Genomic DNA, 20727 nt, shown 5'->3' with positions numbered 1-20727 from the left:
TTAAACAAAATTTACTTTAGTATTAATTATACTAATAAAATAGAGATAAACACCCTTCTCCTAAGATATGTATTTCTTTCTTTTTTTCTTGTATTCTTTTTTCTCTGATTCCGTCACAACTAAATCAAGAAAGAAAGCAGAGAAAAAAACGCAGTGTAATTAACAGAAGGAAGGAAGAAAAAACAATCCAATCAAGAGACAAAATTAACCTATCAAGATTCTCTCAAGAAGCCTTGTATATATGTACATATCAAAACAAAGGCCTTCCTCCCCGTTAATCATGCTGTGTGCTGGTGGGGGTGAGTCTGTGTGTGAGAAAATGGATAGAACCTTGGTCTAGTACTACCAAGCGACAACCCTGTGGTTTTAGATGTGGGGTCAGCGGTGTTGTTCTGGTTATTGGTTGTGGTGGTGGTGGTTGCAGCGGTTGCTGTGGGAGTGGCGGTGGTGGTGGTGGCGGCTGCGGTGGAGGTGGAAGTGGTGGCAACTCGCTCACAAGAGGGGCACATGGTGAGAGTAGTGGCTGGAAGTTGCATGTAAAATGGATTTGAAGTCTTTAAAGCTCTTAATTCTTGAAGCTCCTTATGTAATCTTCTATTCTCTTCTGTTAATGTCTCACAACATCTCTTCAAGTACTCACAATCCACTTCAGTTTGCTTCAATTTGGTCCTGCGAATTTAAATATTAATTTGAAGATTAAATATAGGATCAAAACAAACAATTTAAATCCAAGCCAACCATTAATTAACAAAAATTAATTACCTTGCTCTTCTATTTTGAAACCAGACTTCTACTTGGCGAGGACGGAGATTAAGCTCTTTAGCAAGTGCAAGCTTTTGTTTCTACATCATATAAATTAGAGAAAAAGATTAGCAAAATAATCAAGATCGAGAAGCAAGTTAACCATAAAGGGTAATCTTTAGACATGATTCTCTTACAGGAGTGAGAGTATTGTGCTCTTTGAAGCTTTCTTCAAGAAAAGCAGACTGATCTTTAGAGAGCCTGAGTTTCTTTCTAGCGCTACCATTTTCATCTTCATCACTGGCTCTTGAAGAAGCTCTTTCAGCTTGATCAGCTTCATTATGTGATTCACTTCTACCTTTACTACTGTACATGCAAAAATCCATTTGAAAAGAAGAGGTTGCACTGTTCGGTGGTGAAGATGAAAGGGCAGCCACATCTTGATCAGCCTGATCTTCATGAACCATCACAGCAGGGAATCTATTCACATCAAAACCTCTTGACATGTTACCTGTAGAGCCAAACTCACAATTAGTCCCTACAAAAAAATTAAAAAACTAACACACACATACACGCATCTATATAAAGAAAGTAAGAGTCATGTGGATAAGATAGTTTGTTGGGATGTCTGGCTCAAAAACCAGATAATAAGATAGAAAACAAAAGGTTTGGGGACCTCTTTTTGGGGGGGTTAAAAAACAGGTTTAAGAGATGTTACCATGAACATAAAATCTCAAATATTCAGAGAAAAGAAGGGGTTTTGGTACCATTATCATAGACCACATAAGTGGGGGAGCTGTTTCGGTTACGAGGGACAGGAGTGTTAGGGAGAAGATCGAGCTGGATAGGTGAATCGGTGGTGTCTACTGTCAGACTTTTTCTCTTATTGGCTTCTGCTGTTGTTGTTGTGTTTGTATTGTCAGATTTATGATCATTATTGCCGTGTTTCTCTTTATCTTCATCTTCTCGTGGTGTGTGATTTTGACCAATTGATAAGCCCATGCAAAACCCTAAACTGGCTTTGTTGGTGAGCTTTGTAGATTTCTCCATGAACCCAAATGGCTTTGAAGCAGTAGCTGCATCTCCCAAGCTTAATCCAAGCTCCATGTCTATTCTATTTTGGAAGAGAAAACGAGGGGAGAAGAAGAAGAAGAGAGAGGGAAGTCTTGGAGTGAAAGCTCTTGTGAGAGTCTTTATAGAGAGAGAGAGATTCTGTCTTCCTACCCTCCTCGTCTGTAGTCTTAATAATTTAAGCGCAGACCCAACAGTTTTTTAATTTTTTTTTAATTAACACTATTTAGTAGTTTTTATTTTATTTATTTTTTCTGCCTTTTAAGAATTGAGAAACCATATTGACCGACAATCCCAGGTTGACAATTACTTGTGGAAAACCCTGTGGGAAAGAGACTATGAGAGAGTTTCTTTATCATTTTGCCATGGGCTACCCCACTCTTACTCGATTGCAAGAAATCCTTGGATATACTTGATATATCACATCACTAATAAATTATGAATAAAAATGATGTATACATCTTATGTAATTTTGATTTATTTGTTTTATATTTATTAATTTAATCTATGAATGATGTAATATTCTAAATCTATTTTATAATTTCTTATCTTTCAGAATGAGACATCAATTCCATTCAGGTAAAATTTGTAAATTAGGTTCGATAAGTTATAAATACATTTATTTCTTTTTTTAAAAAAAAAAATTATATGTTAAAGAATAATATAAATTATATTTTGAGACCTCAACTAATAGTTTAAACTATTGGGTTGAATTGATTTTTTGACAAGGTATCAGAACCTTGATGACCAAGCGGTCACGAGTTCGAATCTCATCATCCTCATTTATTTGATAAAAATTAAACACAATGTAATGTAGACATGTGCAAGTTTCAAGTCCAAAGGGCTTTCACTTGAGGGGGTATGTTAAAGATTAATATAAATCATATATTAGGATCTCACCTAACAACTTAAACTATTGGGTTGAACTGGTTTTTTGACATTATGTGATTAATATTATTTTTTTTCCAAGGGGAGAAATGGATTGGAAAATATCTTATAAATATTTATAGCATGTTTGTAACTGTCTGAAATGAATTTAATTTAGATTTTTTAATAAATGTTATGTTTGAAATTATTTTAAATATTAAAAATTGAACTTCAAGTGAAGTTTAATTTATAAAAAAAATGGTAAAAAGTGTTGGATTGGCATCTATTTACCGACACTGGCTTTATTAATATATTCTCTTGATTATTATATATAAAAAAATGCGAATGATAAAAAGTAAATTAGAGATTTGCCTTTCTGATTTGCAATTCAAAAAATAATTAATATTAAAATTATTTAAAAAAAATACTTATCTACCAATGTTTTTTATATATCTTTGAAGAAACAAGATAAAGGTGATGGAATGATATAAAAAATAAAATAAATTGAATTTTATCTTGATTAATTTATTTATTAATTAAATTAAAGTGTATAAAATTAGTTCAAAACCTCTTGTATACTTGAAAGAACCCCACTTATTTATGTTAGGATTAAAGCTCACAATATCTCCATAAATGAATTAATCATACTTGACTAAATAGCCCATACCAAGATTTTAATATCAAACCTCGTATTGAAAAAGCCTTTTTTTTTTTTATCGTATGAATCAATCCATTACAGATTTTAAGAACTATTTCAGTATCAAAAGAAATTATCTGCTAATAAGAATAATATCATCAAGCGGTTGGTTTCAATTGCAAGGACTCTGGATCTTCGTGCTCAATGTTCTATTTTAAACGGTATTGTAAACTTTATTATTTTATTTTATTTTATTTCTTTGATTAACATGGGTGTTCGGGTCAGATTATGTTTACCTCAATTAATTTCACGGGCTCTGAAATTAATGATCATGTAACCTTTTAGTGATCTTGAAGAGACTGGAACTCATAATCATTAAAAAATAAACTTAATGTCTAATCAGTTGAGCTACCTTAGAGTTTGTAATATATTATTTGTAGTGTAGAGCATTGTTCTATCTGCCTCTCAGTTACTATATCAAAAATATAGATGATGACTCGTCTATTTTTAATCTTATCATATCAGTAAAATCTGTATAAAATTGTGAGGTGATTGGTATAATTATAAATTTGAGAATGATGGATATACTATTATAAGACTTTGAGGCTAAGAACTGGACTTCTAAGTTAGAACATGTAAAACTCGATTATATTAATTCACATTTTGTTGGGTTGGTTCTGGATAATCATTTTAATCAAAATAATATTATTTTATTTATTTAAAAAAACTCGTTGGAGTTAACTCAAACAAGCTTGAATTGAGTTTGTTGGTGTCAACTAAATTACTAATTAACGACCCAGCATGAATTGTACCAGGGATCTCTTAGATTAACTTACCGTGACAAGCCGGGATTAATTACTATGTTCATAGGCATCCGAAATTTTTTGAATTTGATGATACCCAAAGGTTTTGGGCCATCCGTGTTTTACATGCCATGCCATATATCACACGGCGGCATAGCCTCTTTTATGGAGTGGGTAATTATTAGAAAATTAGTAAATTCAAATAGAAACAGTGATAAAAATTTTCAGTTAATAAATATATCCGTAAATATCGATTAAAATATTCTTACAATATGTATTGAGAGAATTACAGTGAAAAACAAATTAAAAAAAATCAAATAATACGATGACGTGTAAGTTTTACATATGACGTTACTGATGGAATAAGCCCGACGGTAAAAGTCATCCGTGAATATCTCGAAGGAAAACTTGCATTGTTATATAACAACGATATTACGGATGGTACTACAGTGAGATTCAAGAAGGTGAATCGTATTGTGACGTGGCATTCCTATCGACAGAATTACCAACGGAGTTACCATCAGAATATGTTTGTCGGTCAATCTATCGATAATTTTAATTTATGACATGACGTTCGACCCTTCTCTCCCCTTCCCCCGTTTCTACATCTTTCTTGTTTATTTTTTTCTGCAAAAAATAGCCACCTCTTCCCCCTTCAATCTCAACACAACTCAACCTCCCACAACCTTTTTAGTCACCACAATATTCGGTTTGTCAGCATCTGTGTTCTGATTTAAATTTTATTGAGGATTCTCCATCTTAAGTATGCAAATCTACATTTTTTTATTTGAGCACAATTTTAAAATATTAATTTTTTTTTACATATTTTTGTAGTACATGTATTTTGTTTGGGTGTTTACTTGTTTTATAGTTTTTCCTCAAACAAATTTGTTGTATAGATTTATGATTTGTACATGTTAAGTTTGTTTTAGATTTTGTAAAACTGTATTTGTTTATAAATTGATGAAACTTATGTCAAATTACTGACTTAGGTGTTTTGTAATAAAATAAATAATAGCTTATTTAACGGGTCCGTTTTATATTTTGTCAATTTTATTTCCGAGTTGTAATTTCCGGTAAATGTGTACAAATTTGTATTTATATCGATAATTGATAATGAATTAAGAGAAGTATTAAAATAAATTGAATAAGATTGAGTTAAACCAATATTTTTGCAAATTTATTTAGTTAACGTAGTTAATTAATACATGTTGTCATAATTATTTTATATAGGTTCAATAGAAGTAATTGATGATCGTTCATGGATGTATCAAGATTCACCTCAAGAGTTGCGGAGGATGAATTATTGTAATGGAGTTCAAGATTTTATTAACTATGCAATATCTAATCTGAGAAATATTAGTGGAGATAGTATTAGATATCTATACAAGAGGTGTAAAAATAACAAGTTTCTCAATCCAGATGTTGTAATGATGCATCTTCTACAAAAAAAAGGTTCACGAAGCAATACATTTGTTGATATGCACATGGAGAACCATATATTCCTCACGAGATTATGGTAGAAAAGATGGTTGGGTCAACTTTTAGTGCTAGCAACGTGCATGAAGCTGTGGATGACAATAATAATCCTTATAGGAATATGGTTATGGATGTGATGAGAATGAATCAGGGTCATGTCAGTTAATGTTCAATCGTAGATGAAGAACCTAATCGGGTTATGTAGAGACGGATTCAATTCATTCGGGTTATTTGCCGCTCCTTATTAATCTGGATTTGTGGTTGAAAGTAGGATTGTCCAATTGACTCGATAAAAATTGGGTATACGGACTCTCTAACACTACGACCGAGAACTTATGGACTGCCCGTAGTGTTTCAACCATTTAATGCTCTCAATCGGTCCTGAGCACTCAGTTTCCAGAGTTCATGGCCTTGTTAGATACAAGAACTTACGACCCATTTCAATGAAAAACATGAACGACTCTCTGTGGATTATGAAGAACTCCGCCGAATGGTCATAGATATGAAATCACGGATGAGTGTTACATGTGCACCCTTTCATTGGCCATACGATCCCGGGAACGATTAGCCTCCTTCTCCTCTAGTGCTGCATTTATTCTAATGTCATTGTATATGAACGTATAAATTTGTAATAAATATTTGATTTTTATATTAAGATAATTGATTTTTAAATATTTAAATTTTATATTAATTTATTTTTTAAATTATTTTCCATTTCTGTTCGATAGATTTTTTTTAAAAAATATTTTTTTAATTATTACTGACGGGGTTACCGATGGACATATTTCATCGGTATATTCTAGAGAGTTGAAAACAAATTACAGCAAATGCTACTACAATTCACCGATGAGATTACATACGGTTAAATTTTTTTTGACGAGGGACCGGCAGAAAATATCATCTACTCCTACTGTTATTTTCATTCTTTGACTTGATGAAGTTACTAGATTAACCTTGTTTTAATATTTTGTATTTTCTTTTAATTGAAGTATAAGGATAACCATACCTAAAAAGTTTCTAAACCTAATCAGAAAATAAAAGAAACATTAAACTTAAAATTGTATATCAAATTTGACATGGCTGGTTAAGTCTTGATTTTGTAGATAATTAAATTGATATTTAATAATAAAATGGGTTATTAAATCATTTTCATCATTAATTACTGATTTCTTTATATTAATAATATTTTATATCAATGTTTTTACAAGACCCTATCCATATCACTAACATATTACCAATTTTTTTATTTTATTGAATATCATTTTCGTTAAAAATTGTAATAGATATGTATGATGTTGACATATCATGAAATTTAAATAGAACAAAAAAAAGCCAAAGTGTGTTAGTTTTGTCACCTCGTTAAATTACGGAGTGCAATAGCGCCACCCTACGATGCTATTGTCACCTCAACAGGACCTTTTATATATATATATATATATATATATATTTTCTTAAGCATAGAGGGGTTTTGTCGTACTTTAAAACCTATGGATTATATTTTTATATTATACTTTGAGAAAGTTATTGTAATTTATCCTATATTATACGTGACATGACACCCTTCTCGTGTAAAAAATGGTAGAAAATACATAAAAAAACAAAATACAAACAATACATACATAAATACATTTGAATCATGAAAATAAATAAGAAAAATTGAGGAGTGTGGTTTGTATTCCAAGGCAAGTACATGGGGGTGTTTGTTTCCTATTTTCTGGAAAGTAATTTTTAGAAAATCAGTTTTCAAATTTTTTTGTGTTTGTTTGTCATTATAAAAGTTGATCAACGAAAAACACTTTTCAGTCAACGAAAAACACTTTCCAGTCAAAGAAAAATTTGGCTTGGTTTCCAGGAAAGTGTTTTCCTTATATTTTGGGCGAAAAACATTTTCTGAAGTTGTGAAAAAATTAGAAATGTCATATTATTTGCTGATTATATCAAATTTGATCCTCAAACTTTTGATTGCTATATATATATATTTTGTTTTGAATATTTATTTTTCAATTTCATCCCTTAGAATTTAATTTTTATATTAAGTTTGGTCCTCATTTTTATAATTTTTATTTGCTTTTCCCTTATCATTTTTAATTGAAATTTTTTATCTATTAAATTTGGTCCTCATTCTTTTGATTGTTACTTATTTTATTTGAAATAATTTATGAAATGTTAATTATTATTATTTTAATTTCTTCATCTTTCAATTTTTTTATTTTTTAGATTTGGTTTCTATTATTTTGATTATTATTTATTTTATTTGAGATGATTTATGAAATTATATTTTTTTTCAATTTCATTCTCATTCAACTTTTTAATTTGTAAGATTTGTTCTTCATTATTTTAATAAACTTGAGAAAATAAAATGTTAGTAAGTTATTTTCCAGCTCATTTTCCATGACATAACCAAATATTGAAAAATGTTTTCTAACTTATTTTTCATTACACTACCAAACATCAGAAAATAATTCACTTTTCCAGAATTTATTTTCTCGAAATTCACTTTTTTTAAAAAAAAATTACTTTCCAGTAAACATACGGGTACTCAATGTAATTCGTTTTCTCCGGAATTCTTATTGAAAAGGCATTATTGCGGAAGCCCACAGTCAGGACTTGATTAACATAATGACAAGCATAACAACACTTGCTTCTATCTTTTGGCATTATAATCACAAACGTTATCATGTGGTGTGAAAATTAATTAATATACACATGTAGCATTGCAATATCACACTCTGTAATCATGAGGAATTAAGGCTTATAATTAGTTCTAGCTAGTGCCATAGACACATCCTCCTAGCACCATTTTTTTAATTTTAATTAGAGAATGGAAACTGACAATAATATTAATTACACTTAGCTTAGTGATAAACATGATTAATTAAATCATGCTTTTATCATCAATGCATCCTCGTGAAACATACATGATTGGGACCATCATAGATGTCCTAACTCATTGACTGTTCTCAGTAAATCTCTTTGCTTGGATACAGCTTGTGAATTGTTCCAGAGATTTGAATTTTTTTTTTTTTTGGTCACAAGATGAGGTTTATAAGAGTTTTTCTTTCCTTTTGCCATGCGATGCGACATGGAAATAATTACATAATATTTAAACAGTATGTCTCCCTATAATCATTCTGTTCCCCTTCAATAAAATATAATGGCAAATAGTTAATTACCATAATAATTACCCATTATTTATTCTTATTTCGATGATCGTTGCATGATGTCCATGCCCCCTGTGCCCTACATGAAATCATCGTCACCATATATATATATATATATATATATATATATATATATATATATATATATATATATATAACCATCTTTAATAAAAAGGTTTTCAAGGTTTATTCTGGTTTTTTCTTTGAATGAGGGTAGATTATGATCAACTGATCAAGCTATCACTTATGGAGAGTATATTTTCTCCAATCATATTTTAAACATTGAAAGAATTTGTAGGTGTACTTTTGTTGATGGTTTACAATGCCTATGACATTTTAAATAAGTATGATAATTTAATTAAAACTTGATAAATATCAAAGAACCATCTCAACCCAATAGCTTAAAACTTGCACATGTCCACATAGATGAGGTATCAATATATGATTTATATTATTTTCTAACACGTTCCCTCAAGGGAAAGCCCTTTGGACTTGAAACTTGCACATGTCTAACCTTGTGCTTAATTTTTATTAAATAAATAAGGATGATGAGATTCGAACTCGTGACTACTTGATCATCAAGGCTCTGATACCATGTCAAGGAACCATCTCAACTCAATAGCTTAAGCTATTATGTGAGGCCCCAAGATATGAATTATATTATTCTCTAACAATAAATACTGATTTAATGTGGCTCGAATGAATAAATATTTTTTAAATTATAATCTGATTTAAATAATAATAAATAAAGCATTAATATAATCGAACTGATCTCTGTATACCCATCATATATCATCCCTACATGCATGCAGTTGACCTTAATTGGATGTTTTTTCTTCCACAAGACTTGGAGAATGTTATTTTTTTTTCATTTTTTCCATGTTGAACACCCGTACAAAATCCATTTAAATTATAAAATTTGTTCACGAGGATCATGCCTATATGGTTTAAATTAATTATCCAATTGATCATCCCCTGGAAATATATGTAAAATGTTTAAAGCAAAATCAGAGCGAGTGATATGATTCACACTCCTTAATTTGGTGATAGATGTAAGTATGTATATATATATATATATTCAGCAAAGGTAAATACGTATGAAGCAGGACATGCATGAATTATAAATTCTTAAACAAGAATGTCATCATAAAAGCTCCATTAATAAATCCAAAGCCAGGTCTAATTAAAACAGGACTGGAGATAAAAACATGCTGCTTTTGGAGGGTGGAATGCATAATTATTATGATTTTACAAAATTTAGTAATGATTTTACAAAAATTAGTAAATAATCCAAGTACTCCTAGCCAGTACTACCCATCACCAAATATGTTTTGTGAACACTAGCAGCACAACAATGCCCCATAATTGTTCATGAGACCGCCTGATAATTAAAGAAGATAGCATTTGATACCCCTCTCCTTTTTTTGAAAATGAAATATCAAGATCTTAACCCATCATCACACAATAATGTTAAGTATTAAAAAAGAATGTATTATATTTATCATATTTTGAATTCTTAAGCTTAGAACCATACTATATTACTATGTATTGATATATTTTGAAATTCTTCATCATTTTTTCTTGATATTTAACACTAACTAAACTGTCTTTAACGATGATCAAGCGCCAATACCTGCACAACCGCAGCGATTAATTACTATACAGGAGGGAGTTGAAGTGTGATTAAGGAGAGATTGACTCACCAACTAATAAAACGCACCCTTCGCCTCTAAGGGACACATTTCGTGAATCAGTTGGGTGAAAAGGGTGTGTCCGTTTTGAAATCTAGCGGGTTGAAGATAAAGGAAAAGAGATGATTGGACTGGTCTCTTTATAGCACATTGAAGAAAATGCAGGAGCAAGAGAAAAAGAGAGGTAGAGGGAGTTTTGAGAACAAATGGCGGGGTCCCTCTTGGCCAGCGCCATGCATTTGTCAAATCCACTAGATTTTGAAGCTGTGGTTTTGCCCTTTTTCCATATTCAAGAAATCCTTTGGCTTTCCTTAGCCCCCCCCCCCCCTATGACATTTCTTATACATATATCAACTAACCAGTCAAAGTAATTGATGTTATCCTTTTCGTTCAGTAGTAATCTCTTTTTTTTTTTTTTAATTGAGTATTAATCTTTGTTCTAAACATGTTTTAGTGCTACCCTATAATCACACACACACACAGATATCAAACAGTGCTCATACAGCCATCTGAAAAATCTCTCGATATTTTTTTTTCAGGTTTATCCCGTAGATGATTTGTTCAAGACTTGACCTCGTCTTTCCTTCTCGTATCGACAAACATTAACCTCCTTGCATCTTCTAAAGACACAAGAAGTGTAAATAATTGTTCTGGAGAGATGGGTACTGTGTGAAAGCAGAATCAAACAAGACTTGTCAGGTGAGGTACCTCCTGATGTGGATGAGGCATGGAGGTGAGGCAGCAGCATACAGTGGAAAAGGGAGAGGAGGTGATAGCTTTAGGGGGGTCTTAGCAATAATTGAAGTCATGCTGGCCAGGCAGTGGGCAGAGGACGTAGACTTTAATGATAAGCATTGAAAGGTGATGACCGGCATTACACGGTAGATATGGGTGGCATGGATACATTTGTCATGCTTTTGGGATCATTGCAATAATTGAAACTCATGCAACAGCCTTTAATGATTTTATACCGACGTCGAAGCTCTATTTTTCCAAGTGCAGGAGAGAGCCAGAATGAATTCTGAAGTCTGAAGATTGTATTCTGTAAAGAAAAGAAAGGGACCTTCGAGAGCACTTCAGCCACAAAAACACTGCTATTATATCCAGCCCCGCCACCAGGAGGGCTGGCATTGGTTCCAACTTACCTGCTACTCGCTCGAGCCGCCGTGTTTTAAAAAAATCAATCTGAATTTGACCGTCATTGAATGTAATGTGTTGATTTTTCCTACAAGAAAAAAAAATCTTTTTTTTATAATTAATTCATTTTACTCATAATTTAAATCTTGTTTCGAATCAACCCGGTTAATTATCGTGATTGCTCTTCAACAAGACACCCTAACTAATCTCTTTATTTTAATCACCACTCTGTGAATAGGTCAAGTAATTGTCTAAAAGAATTAATAACTATTTGAATTAACAAGGGAGGACTGATTTTTTTATATATATTTTTATAAACTCCGACAGAGTCAGGTGCTGCTATAAAGGCCACCCAGGAAAACTGCACGAAAGGGAGCTGTACAACTTGATTTAAAAGCGATGATGACCTAAATTTAAGAGATCAAAATCAGAGTATCTCTGCGAATCTTGATCGAGGTTAACGTCCAATGCTTGAAATTGCCACAGTTTCCCTTTCAACTGTACGCGAATAAAAGTCTCAGGGAGGGAGGGAGAGAGGGAGGGAGGGAGGGAGGGGGCTCTAATGTAAAATCCTAGCGAAGGCACAAGTGTGATGTCAGGGCATGCGTTTCCAGATAGAGGGAGGGACTAGGGAGTCTTTGAAAAGACCGAATTATTAATTAATTAATTAATTAATTGATTGATGAAGAGAAATGACCGGTGAAGGAGGGAAGATAACTACAAGACTTAAATTCCTAGAGTAGACTAGACATGGTACAAAACCCACATGGACTAATCATCCTTTAATCACTGTGACTTTGTCCCCTTTTTTCAATTGTTTTCCCAATTAATGCATCAATAATACTCCGTAGACCCTTCTGTTTTTTAATAAATTTAGTGCAAATTTACTTGCTTAAAATACAATCCACTCATGATTTCAAATTCAGTTAACTTTTAAAAAAATCTTCAAACGAAATTATTTTAATTTGAATTGACTTATTTGAGTCACACACCACCGAATTTAGATATAGTTTGGGAAAGAATTTCAATCTATTTTTTATTAAAAAATTTAAATTATTTTTTAATATTTTTTATCGTTTTTACATGATGATGTCAAAAATAAATTTTAAAAAATAAAAAAAATATTATTTTAATAATTTTCTAAAAATAACACTTTAAAAAATAATTAAAAACAACCTTTTAATAACTTTAAAAGAGTGGCGTATAGCCAAGCAAATCGTTGTACTATTTTTACACGCTTGATATAGACTATGTGTTATTTTTTTGTCTTAATATATATATATATTTCTTTGGTTTGTGTAATTCAAATGAAATAATATATGTTGTCAAAGTCTACCTTTATTTCCCTCCCACGAACGTACAAGGAGTTCACGTGACCAGTCGAGTGCCATAAAAATAAATAAATAAAAAAGTCAAAGAAAAGGGAGAGGTGGGGGTGGGGGTGGGGGTGGGGGTGGGGGTGGGGGTGGGGGTGGGGGGTGGGGGTGGGGTCAATCACGTGAACCAGGCATGGGATGATGGGGACTCCGAGCCTTTCGTTTATAGCCTCCCTTTGGTAATTTTATTTGTGATTTTCTTCCTTTTATGCAATATGGTTGTCGCTATTAGTTGCGTCCTCAGAGATGGATTCTCCTCCTCTGTTTCTTTTTTAACTCTAATATCCGATTTTATTTCCATCAAGGATATTCCACTAGTCTCGGACTTTCAATAAAATTCCGTATTTGATTTTCATTTCAAATCTTATAATCTTATTATATAAAATACATACTTCTTCTATATATATATATATATATATATTAAAAAAAATTATAAGTGATCTGTTTTTCTTACCGATTATCGAGAAGATGATATGGTTTTTTTCTAGTGGCCTATTAGTCGTTTTCGTATTGAAGGATGACACGATGATCTTTTTATATTTTATCAATATAATAAAATAACTTAATTATTTTTAAAAATAAAAATAAATTAATTAGAGGCTTTTTTGTATTTTTTATTTTTGATACAAAAAAAATAACTCATTTACCTTTTAAAGTAAATTTTGTTTATTTGGAGTACAAGGATTCTTTCGTATTATTGTCCTGTTTTTTTTTTTTTAGTTATAATCAAATTGACTAGTGAGCAATTTGGTAAAAAATAAAAAGTGGCTAGCATTTGTAACGAACACGTTAGTGAGTGGGACAAGCCTGCACCCTTCGAGCGGCGCATAAGAGGGCTTGTGACCGCCATACGGTAGCTTCCGAGATGATATTTGAATTGCCTTGACTACCCCTCCATCTCTAGGTAGTGAGTGTGACCAACAGACTTCTGGTTTAGCTCATATGACCTTTTTCTTTTTTTTCCCTTTCTTTTATCTTCCCTCCTTGATTTCTGCATTTGACCCTCCAGATTTTCAAAGCAACCATTTCATTTATTTTTCCTTCGATTTAGTCCATTTTTTTTATTACTATTCGTTTTATTTTAAGTAATTTATAAAATTGGAATTCCTTTTCAATTTCATCCTCCATTGATTTTTTTTCCATCCGTCACATTTGATTCTTGTTCTATTAATAGCTATTTCTTTTATTTGAGATGATTTTTAAATTTGATGTTTTTACGATTTCATCCTCTTTCAATTTTTTCCTATCGAATATGATCTTAATTTTTTTATTGTTATTTTTCTTACTTTGACAAATTTTTTAAATTGATATTCTTTTTTCGATTTCATCCTTCAATATTAAATTGATTGAAAATTGAATTTCTTGATTGAGCCCCGGTCAAGAATTTTATGGGTGGCAAGTTTGGGAAATTAACCCATGTTTAGGAGATTCATTTGGGTTTGCTAGAAAGTTTTTTTAAATTGATGTTTTTTTTATTTCATCCTTCAACATTACATTTGTTGGGAATTAAGTTTCTTAATTGAACCTAAGTCTAGGATTTCACGACCTTTATTGTGTGCTGCAGAACAACCATGGTTAGAAGAGGTTGTAGAATAGAACATGTTTTTTTAGAAATGAATGGGAAGGTTCCCTCCCGGGAAAAAGACATGTAGGAACCGGTGTGTTGTTTCTATTTATGTTAGCTGGTTTCAGTTGAAATCCTTGTGGTGTGACCTATGATAAGGCAACTACACAAGGGTGTTATAATAATAACCCATAATGGGGTGACTAGTGTAAAAATATTATATTAGAGATACACGATGGGGTGCCTCACACATAAAAAAAAGTTCTTGATAGAAGATAATTTTAAACTGAAAACTAAACTGGTGTAAGAAATTTTTTAGAAAATAGATATTTTCCTATTCTTTTTTATTATGCTTTTCTAGTCTTTTTTTTTTTTTTTGAAATGAGTGTTTTTTCTAGTTTAATTTTTCATATTCAGTATTATGAGGAAACTAGTGTAAGAAACTTTTTAGAAAATAGATATTTTCCTATTCTTTTTTATTATGTTTTTCTAGTCTCTTTTCTTTTTGAAATGAGTGTTTTTCGTAGTTTATTTTTTCATATTCAGTATTATTAGGATTTTCTAGGTTTTTTTATATACATATAAAAGATTGTACTAGCATTTTAGCAAATAAAAACAGGATAAATAAAAACAAGTATTTTAAAAATCTTCCTATACTTGTGGTGTATTATCTGTCTTTAAGAGATTTGATATAAATCCCTTTATCATTCACTTTTGTTTGCATCGGACATGGGAAATAAAAAAATACCAGCCCAATCAAATATCTATCGTTAAAGATTATCATTTGAAATCATATGTCTTGGTACTCATAGCGTATCAATAAGTAATAAGTTTCTATATATTGTTGGTGTGTGTTTGTGTGTGTGTGTGTGTGTGTGTGTGTATATATATATATTTAAGAATGTGCAAATTAGTTGAATTATTTGAGATATTCTTTGAAAAATGGATAGTTTCCGAGTTTGGTTAGGAGAATTTTATAAAAATTTGGTTTATTTGAAATTTGATTTTATAATTTAAAAATTAAAAAAATTAAACCAAACCACATCAGATAAAAAAAACTCATTATATATCAAAGAATCATTAAATCAATGCTTATTAAAAAAACACAATTAAAAGACCCATAAATCAAATTTAACTTGTTTAGTTTTTTTTAAAATACAAAATCAAATTATATCGATTAACTCAATTTAATTATTTATTCATATTAAGATTAATTTTTTTTATTAACATGGGTGTCTAAGTCAGCTTGCGTATATCTCGATTAATTTTATGGTCTCTGAAATTAACAACCTTATAAGTATATAGTAACTATTATATAAGCAGTAATCACAGGAATTTAACCTAGAAAATCAAGATTAATTTGATTGATGGAAAGATGAGATTTATATAGTATGAATTTTGTGTGTTTATGGGGCCAATTATAGAGGGTTGGGTTTGCGGCAAAAGGAGAGGGGACAGGTGCCCCATGTGAAGGAGACAAGTACCAACATTTCCAATCATTAGTACTGCTACTGCATCGCATTTCATATCTCTCACTCCCTTCCTCCTAAAACCTATTTTATATCCACTCTCCAAGTGATTTTTCCTTTATTTTATACAGAAACGACACTACTATTTATTTATTTTAAATTTTTTATTAATGAATTAATAGCTTTAATGAGAAGGACTCGCATCCTCATAGATATATCGATTTCTTTTCTAACATATTCAGTTTTATGAAGTGTTTTTTTTTTTTTTGGATTGATAATTTTAACATTTCCTTAATTTGAAAATGGGAGAGCATGCATCACATTGAAAGAAAGAAAGAGTATTTTTCTTGCTGGATTGAATGATGAATTACTATTTGTTTTGATCATATAATTTGTGGACCCTAAAGTATACAATTATTGGATGTGATTGATCATCCCAAGTATGAAATATAAATGGAAGACGGTGATGGTGTTGGCCTTGTCTCCCTCCCTCCTTGTTCCTGTTTCGGGTAGGAGGACTACATCCTTTTCAGAAATCTACCACCATCATCTCCTCCTCCTTTATTACCCTCTCCTCATTACTTGTCACTTTCTCCTCCTCCTCCGTTAAAGCACGATACCTCCAAATGGTGGTAGATTTCTGAAAAGGATGGAGACCAAGAATTACAACTATGCTCCACATAGTCTCAATAACATTTCCTTGGACCCTTTTTAATCTCTTTTGCTCATCTAGAAACAGCATATTATTGTACACAGCATGTATGCTTTTATGCTGTGTGATAGGTTGATGAAGAGACGAGAGAAATGTTGGGTGATCAGTTTGAATACTAGCAGTGGGGACTGGGGACCTTCCTGTCTACATTTGGGGCTGACGCAGATGGTAGAAAGGGCTATAAAAAAAGAAAAAAAAGTCTATAAAATAGTTAGGTCTTCTTACAATGTCAGCATCAGCTGTTACAACGCGTGGATATGTGGCTCATAGTCAAATCCTTATCGCTGCATGATTGCATTCCCTTCTCTCACATTCATTATTTCTCCTGCTCTCCTTTTAGCTTTGTTGGTTGCAGAGCTAATTCCTGAGAAAATAAGAAATAAAAATTGACAAGAACATAAGCTCACTGTGTTAATTTAATTTATACTAAATTCAGATATAATATTTGATGGAAGAAAGAAATTCATTTGACAACAATTACTGAGCAATTATAACCGAGCTAGCTAGTATTTTTACTGGATAGAGTAAAAAAACCGGGTGAATGATGGATCCATACACAGTAAATAAAATTATATTTGGTTAATATTTTATAACAAAAGAGACATGTATGCATTATAATTGATTAAAACAGCAATCAAACACACTTGGGAAACAAACAAGAGTAATTTAAGAGTAAGCTGTGGAAAGAGACATTGCACTTGAGGTCTTGGTCTAGTGGGGGGGAAGGGATTTATTCTCTTCCTCTGTATCCGGGTTCGATTTTTTTTGTGCATGCCTGTCCTCCTGTGGTGTCTTATTTGTCCACTGAGCTTGCAAAGTGTTCAGTGGACCCGGAAATTAGTAGTGGTGCGCGTAAGCTGACCCGGACACCTCGGGTTATAAAAAAAAAAAAAGTAATTCAAGAGATTATCACTTAATAATAATAATAATAATAAGAAATATATACCGTACCATAACATGATTGTTCATTATGTACATTGAAATCTTGCATCACGGTCACATAATAAACTTTATGATAAACAACAAGTACCAATCATTGATTTCTCAACTATATTTTCCACTCATTAAAGCTTTGAAAGAATCAGGAAGATAAAAGCTTCAACATGTGACCTCTTCCACTAAAGTTTGTACAAAGTGTCATGGGGAGGGAAAAACGATAAAGAAAAAAATGGTCTAAGCATGCATGTGCACCTCCGAATCCAACCAATCATTAATTTCTCAACGAAAATCTCCACTCCCTTGAATTTGAAGAATCCATGAGGTATGACTTGAGAGAAAAAAAAACCCATTTCCCTTGCTTTGTCAAAGCTCATAAAGGGGCACAAAAACATTGAACATTATAGCATTGAAATCTTCAATCTTGCTTGCTCCACTTTTTCAACGTTGCTATGATACATTCGTTAAAATCCATGTGGCTTTTAGAGCTGTTGATTTTTGTTGGGCTGGGGCTATTTCCTGTTCTTGGCGCTTCCTGATTGTAATTGAGTTGTCAATCTAAGTTCATATTTTCTTAATTAAAAAAATCATCCACCTGAATTTTACTCCGGTTAATCAAGAGCTAAGGTAAAAACACATCGCCACTTGCATGCTCTCCAGCATGATTCACGTTCCCTTTTCAAGCATCGAACATGGTGACCTTTCGCCCTAGTACCGCCTCCTTCCCTGGTTCTTTTTGGTACTTACAACCTTATTCAGATAAATGGCTAAAGATTGTAGCATAATTAGTACAGAGGAAGACAATTTTATATAGCCATTTCGTCATAATAAATTAGAGAGGTTGCTCCAATCACGGGCCGGGAAGGCTTTGCCGAACACTTCATTTTATGGGTTCTGAGTTTTAGCTATCAAATGGCTTTCAAAACAGTTTTCTAAATTTTACCAACCACCCTTTTCACTGGTTTTTGCAAAACAAAACCCAAGAAATTCAAGAAAAGAAAAAGAACAAGAAGCCAAGAGCCTTAGCTTCCCAAAAGATCTCTAAGATATATGTATGAAACACGTTTTTGATCGAAGAGATATAAATAAATATAATCATGTTTTTATAATTTTTATTCTTTTAAAACAGAAAATACAAGAAAAACATGTTCTTTTATCTACACGATTCTCGTCTCTTTTATCTTTAAATAACCAAATTATCTAAGAAATTACGATTCATAACCTGCATCTGGCATGGGGATGAAATTAGACAAGAGTAAACTGACCTGAACAAGAACAGAAGAACTGTCTGTCCCATATAAAAAGGAGGTAGGGATATAGGACTTGGACACAAGTAGGGACAAAAAAACTAACGAGTTCACACTGAAGATCAATACAAATAAATCTCTCTACAATGTAAAATGGGACGGAGGTAACGATGTGATAGCTTAATGGTTATTCATGCAAGGAGAGATGTATTCAAAGAAACAGACGTTTCTATAGTGTTGTTCAATCATAGCCATTTACTGGTACAATGATCATTAAGAATTTAGGAGATAAATCCTTTTTTTTTTTTTCCTTTTTTAATCGTTATCATCCCTACCCCTATCGCTATTGCTATCATATCATCATCATCATCATCATCATCATCATCGTCATCAGAGGCCTCTTACTGGGTACCACATATGCAAGTTGCTAGACACGCAGACAAGGTTCATGAGGAAACTGCAACCTCGAACTCTAGTGATTATAAGGTGGTTCCCCTACTGGCAGGGCTTGTAGGGTTCTTGTTCTGTTCCTTCTTTTTGCTTGTGTAAAAGATGAAAGAAAAGTGAGAGGCATCCTTGACCAGACAACTCATTCATGGCGAGTCTAAACTAAATATTAATCTTTTCTGTACAAAATCATTGTATTTTACACATGTAAGCAAGCCCATCCTTTGATTAATTATCAAGGACTTTCTTCTTTTCGGTTGGAAAGTGCTTTTGCAAATATTTATTAATTAACATTTGCGGTTAGAAAGCGCTACTATACTACCAAACTAGCTCTATCACGGACAAAAATGCAACCTGCTATGCAGCCTAGCCATACATGCTATGCAGCCTAGCCTAGCCTAGCCTAGGGTTTCATGAAATGATGAGTACTTGATTAATATCAAACCATAATCAAGCAGCTGAATATGATATGTATCACATCATGGTTTACATAGTTCATCATAGACAACGCACAGCAAGAATTGAGCATCTTAAATTAATCACACAAGCTGTGTAGGATCTCATGAAATGATAATCATGGATATTTCACAATGAATCAGAGTCTGATTTAAGGCAGACAAGAGTTGCAATGTAATTTAACAAAATTGTCCGATTTGACTTGTAATTTAAATAACAAGGGACTAATTTTGATTTTTTTCCCCTTCAAACCAGCACTTTTTCAAGAACATACTTGAAAAATATCACAATTTTCAGAAAAGTAACAGTCTTAATGGATTGCACTATTCAAAATAACGCATTATTCCTAGCAAAGCAACCTTAAATTTTGTTTTTTTTTTTTGTAAACAATCCAAACAAAAGTTTTAGAAAAAACGAAGGTAAGAAAAAGTATCATACAAACCTTACAATGTTTGTTCATAAAAATAATCCAAACTAAAGAAGAACAGGGAGAAGCACATCAATGGTGCCCTATTGTCTCTATAACTTTGAACTTATACTCCATGGTATTGTTTGCGCAATAAGTAAAAGAAGAGCGTTGTGGTGGAGAAAATTAAGAAATTAGACATGGCACCTCACTAGAGATTTTAACCGGGGAGGAGGAGCATAAAAATGGCAAGCTGGGCCACGGACGAGTGGAAGATCGAGAGAGATAGTGATTTGATAGTTAAAAAAAAGCTTGTTACAGGGTTATGGATTATAGCAGTAGCGATTAAATATGTGCAATGATGAAAATTAGAAATAATTTTATTTTGCAGCATAAAAGGCCATGGGAAGAGTTGATGAAGATCATAAGCAATATCTCGTTACCAAGATAGTAATTGCCATGGGAAGAGTTCAAGAAAGAAAAGACGAATTACGCACTTTTGAATTAAAGCCAAGTAAAAAACGTAA

At 32.1% G+C, this 20727-nt stretch overlaps 1 protein-coding gene across 1 annotated transcript; it reads right to left on the bottom strand.

Moving 5' to 3' along the window:
- Positions 1–1962, bottom strand: LOC18094991 (homeobox-leucine zipper protein HOX11). Its single transcript, XM_006369402.3, has 4 exons — positions 1509–1962; positions 939–1252; positions 763–842; positions 1–669 (listed from the first exon to the last, which is right to left on the bottom strand). The coding sequence occupies exons 1-4, from the start codon at positions 1846–1848 to the stop codon at positions 279–281; spliced, it is 1125 nt and encodes a 374-aa protein (XP_006369464.2). The 5' UTR covers positions 1849–1962; the 3' UTR covers positions 1–278.
- Between the last annotated feature and the right edge of the window lie 18765 nt (positions 1963–20727).

The sequence above is a fragment of the Populus trichocarpa genome, chromosome 1, assembly GCF_000002775.5.
Source record: "Populus trichocarpa isolate Nisqually-1 chromosome 1, P.trichocarpa_v4.1, whole genome shotgun sequence".
Taxonomy (NCBI): domain Eukaryota; kingdom Viridiplantae; phylum Streptophyta; class Magnoliopsida; order Malpighiales; family Salicaceae; genus Populus; species Populus trichocarpa.
This window is presented reverse-complemented; position numbering and strand designations above follow the sequence as displayed.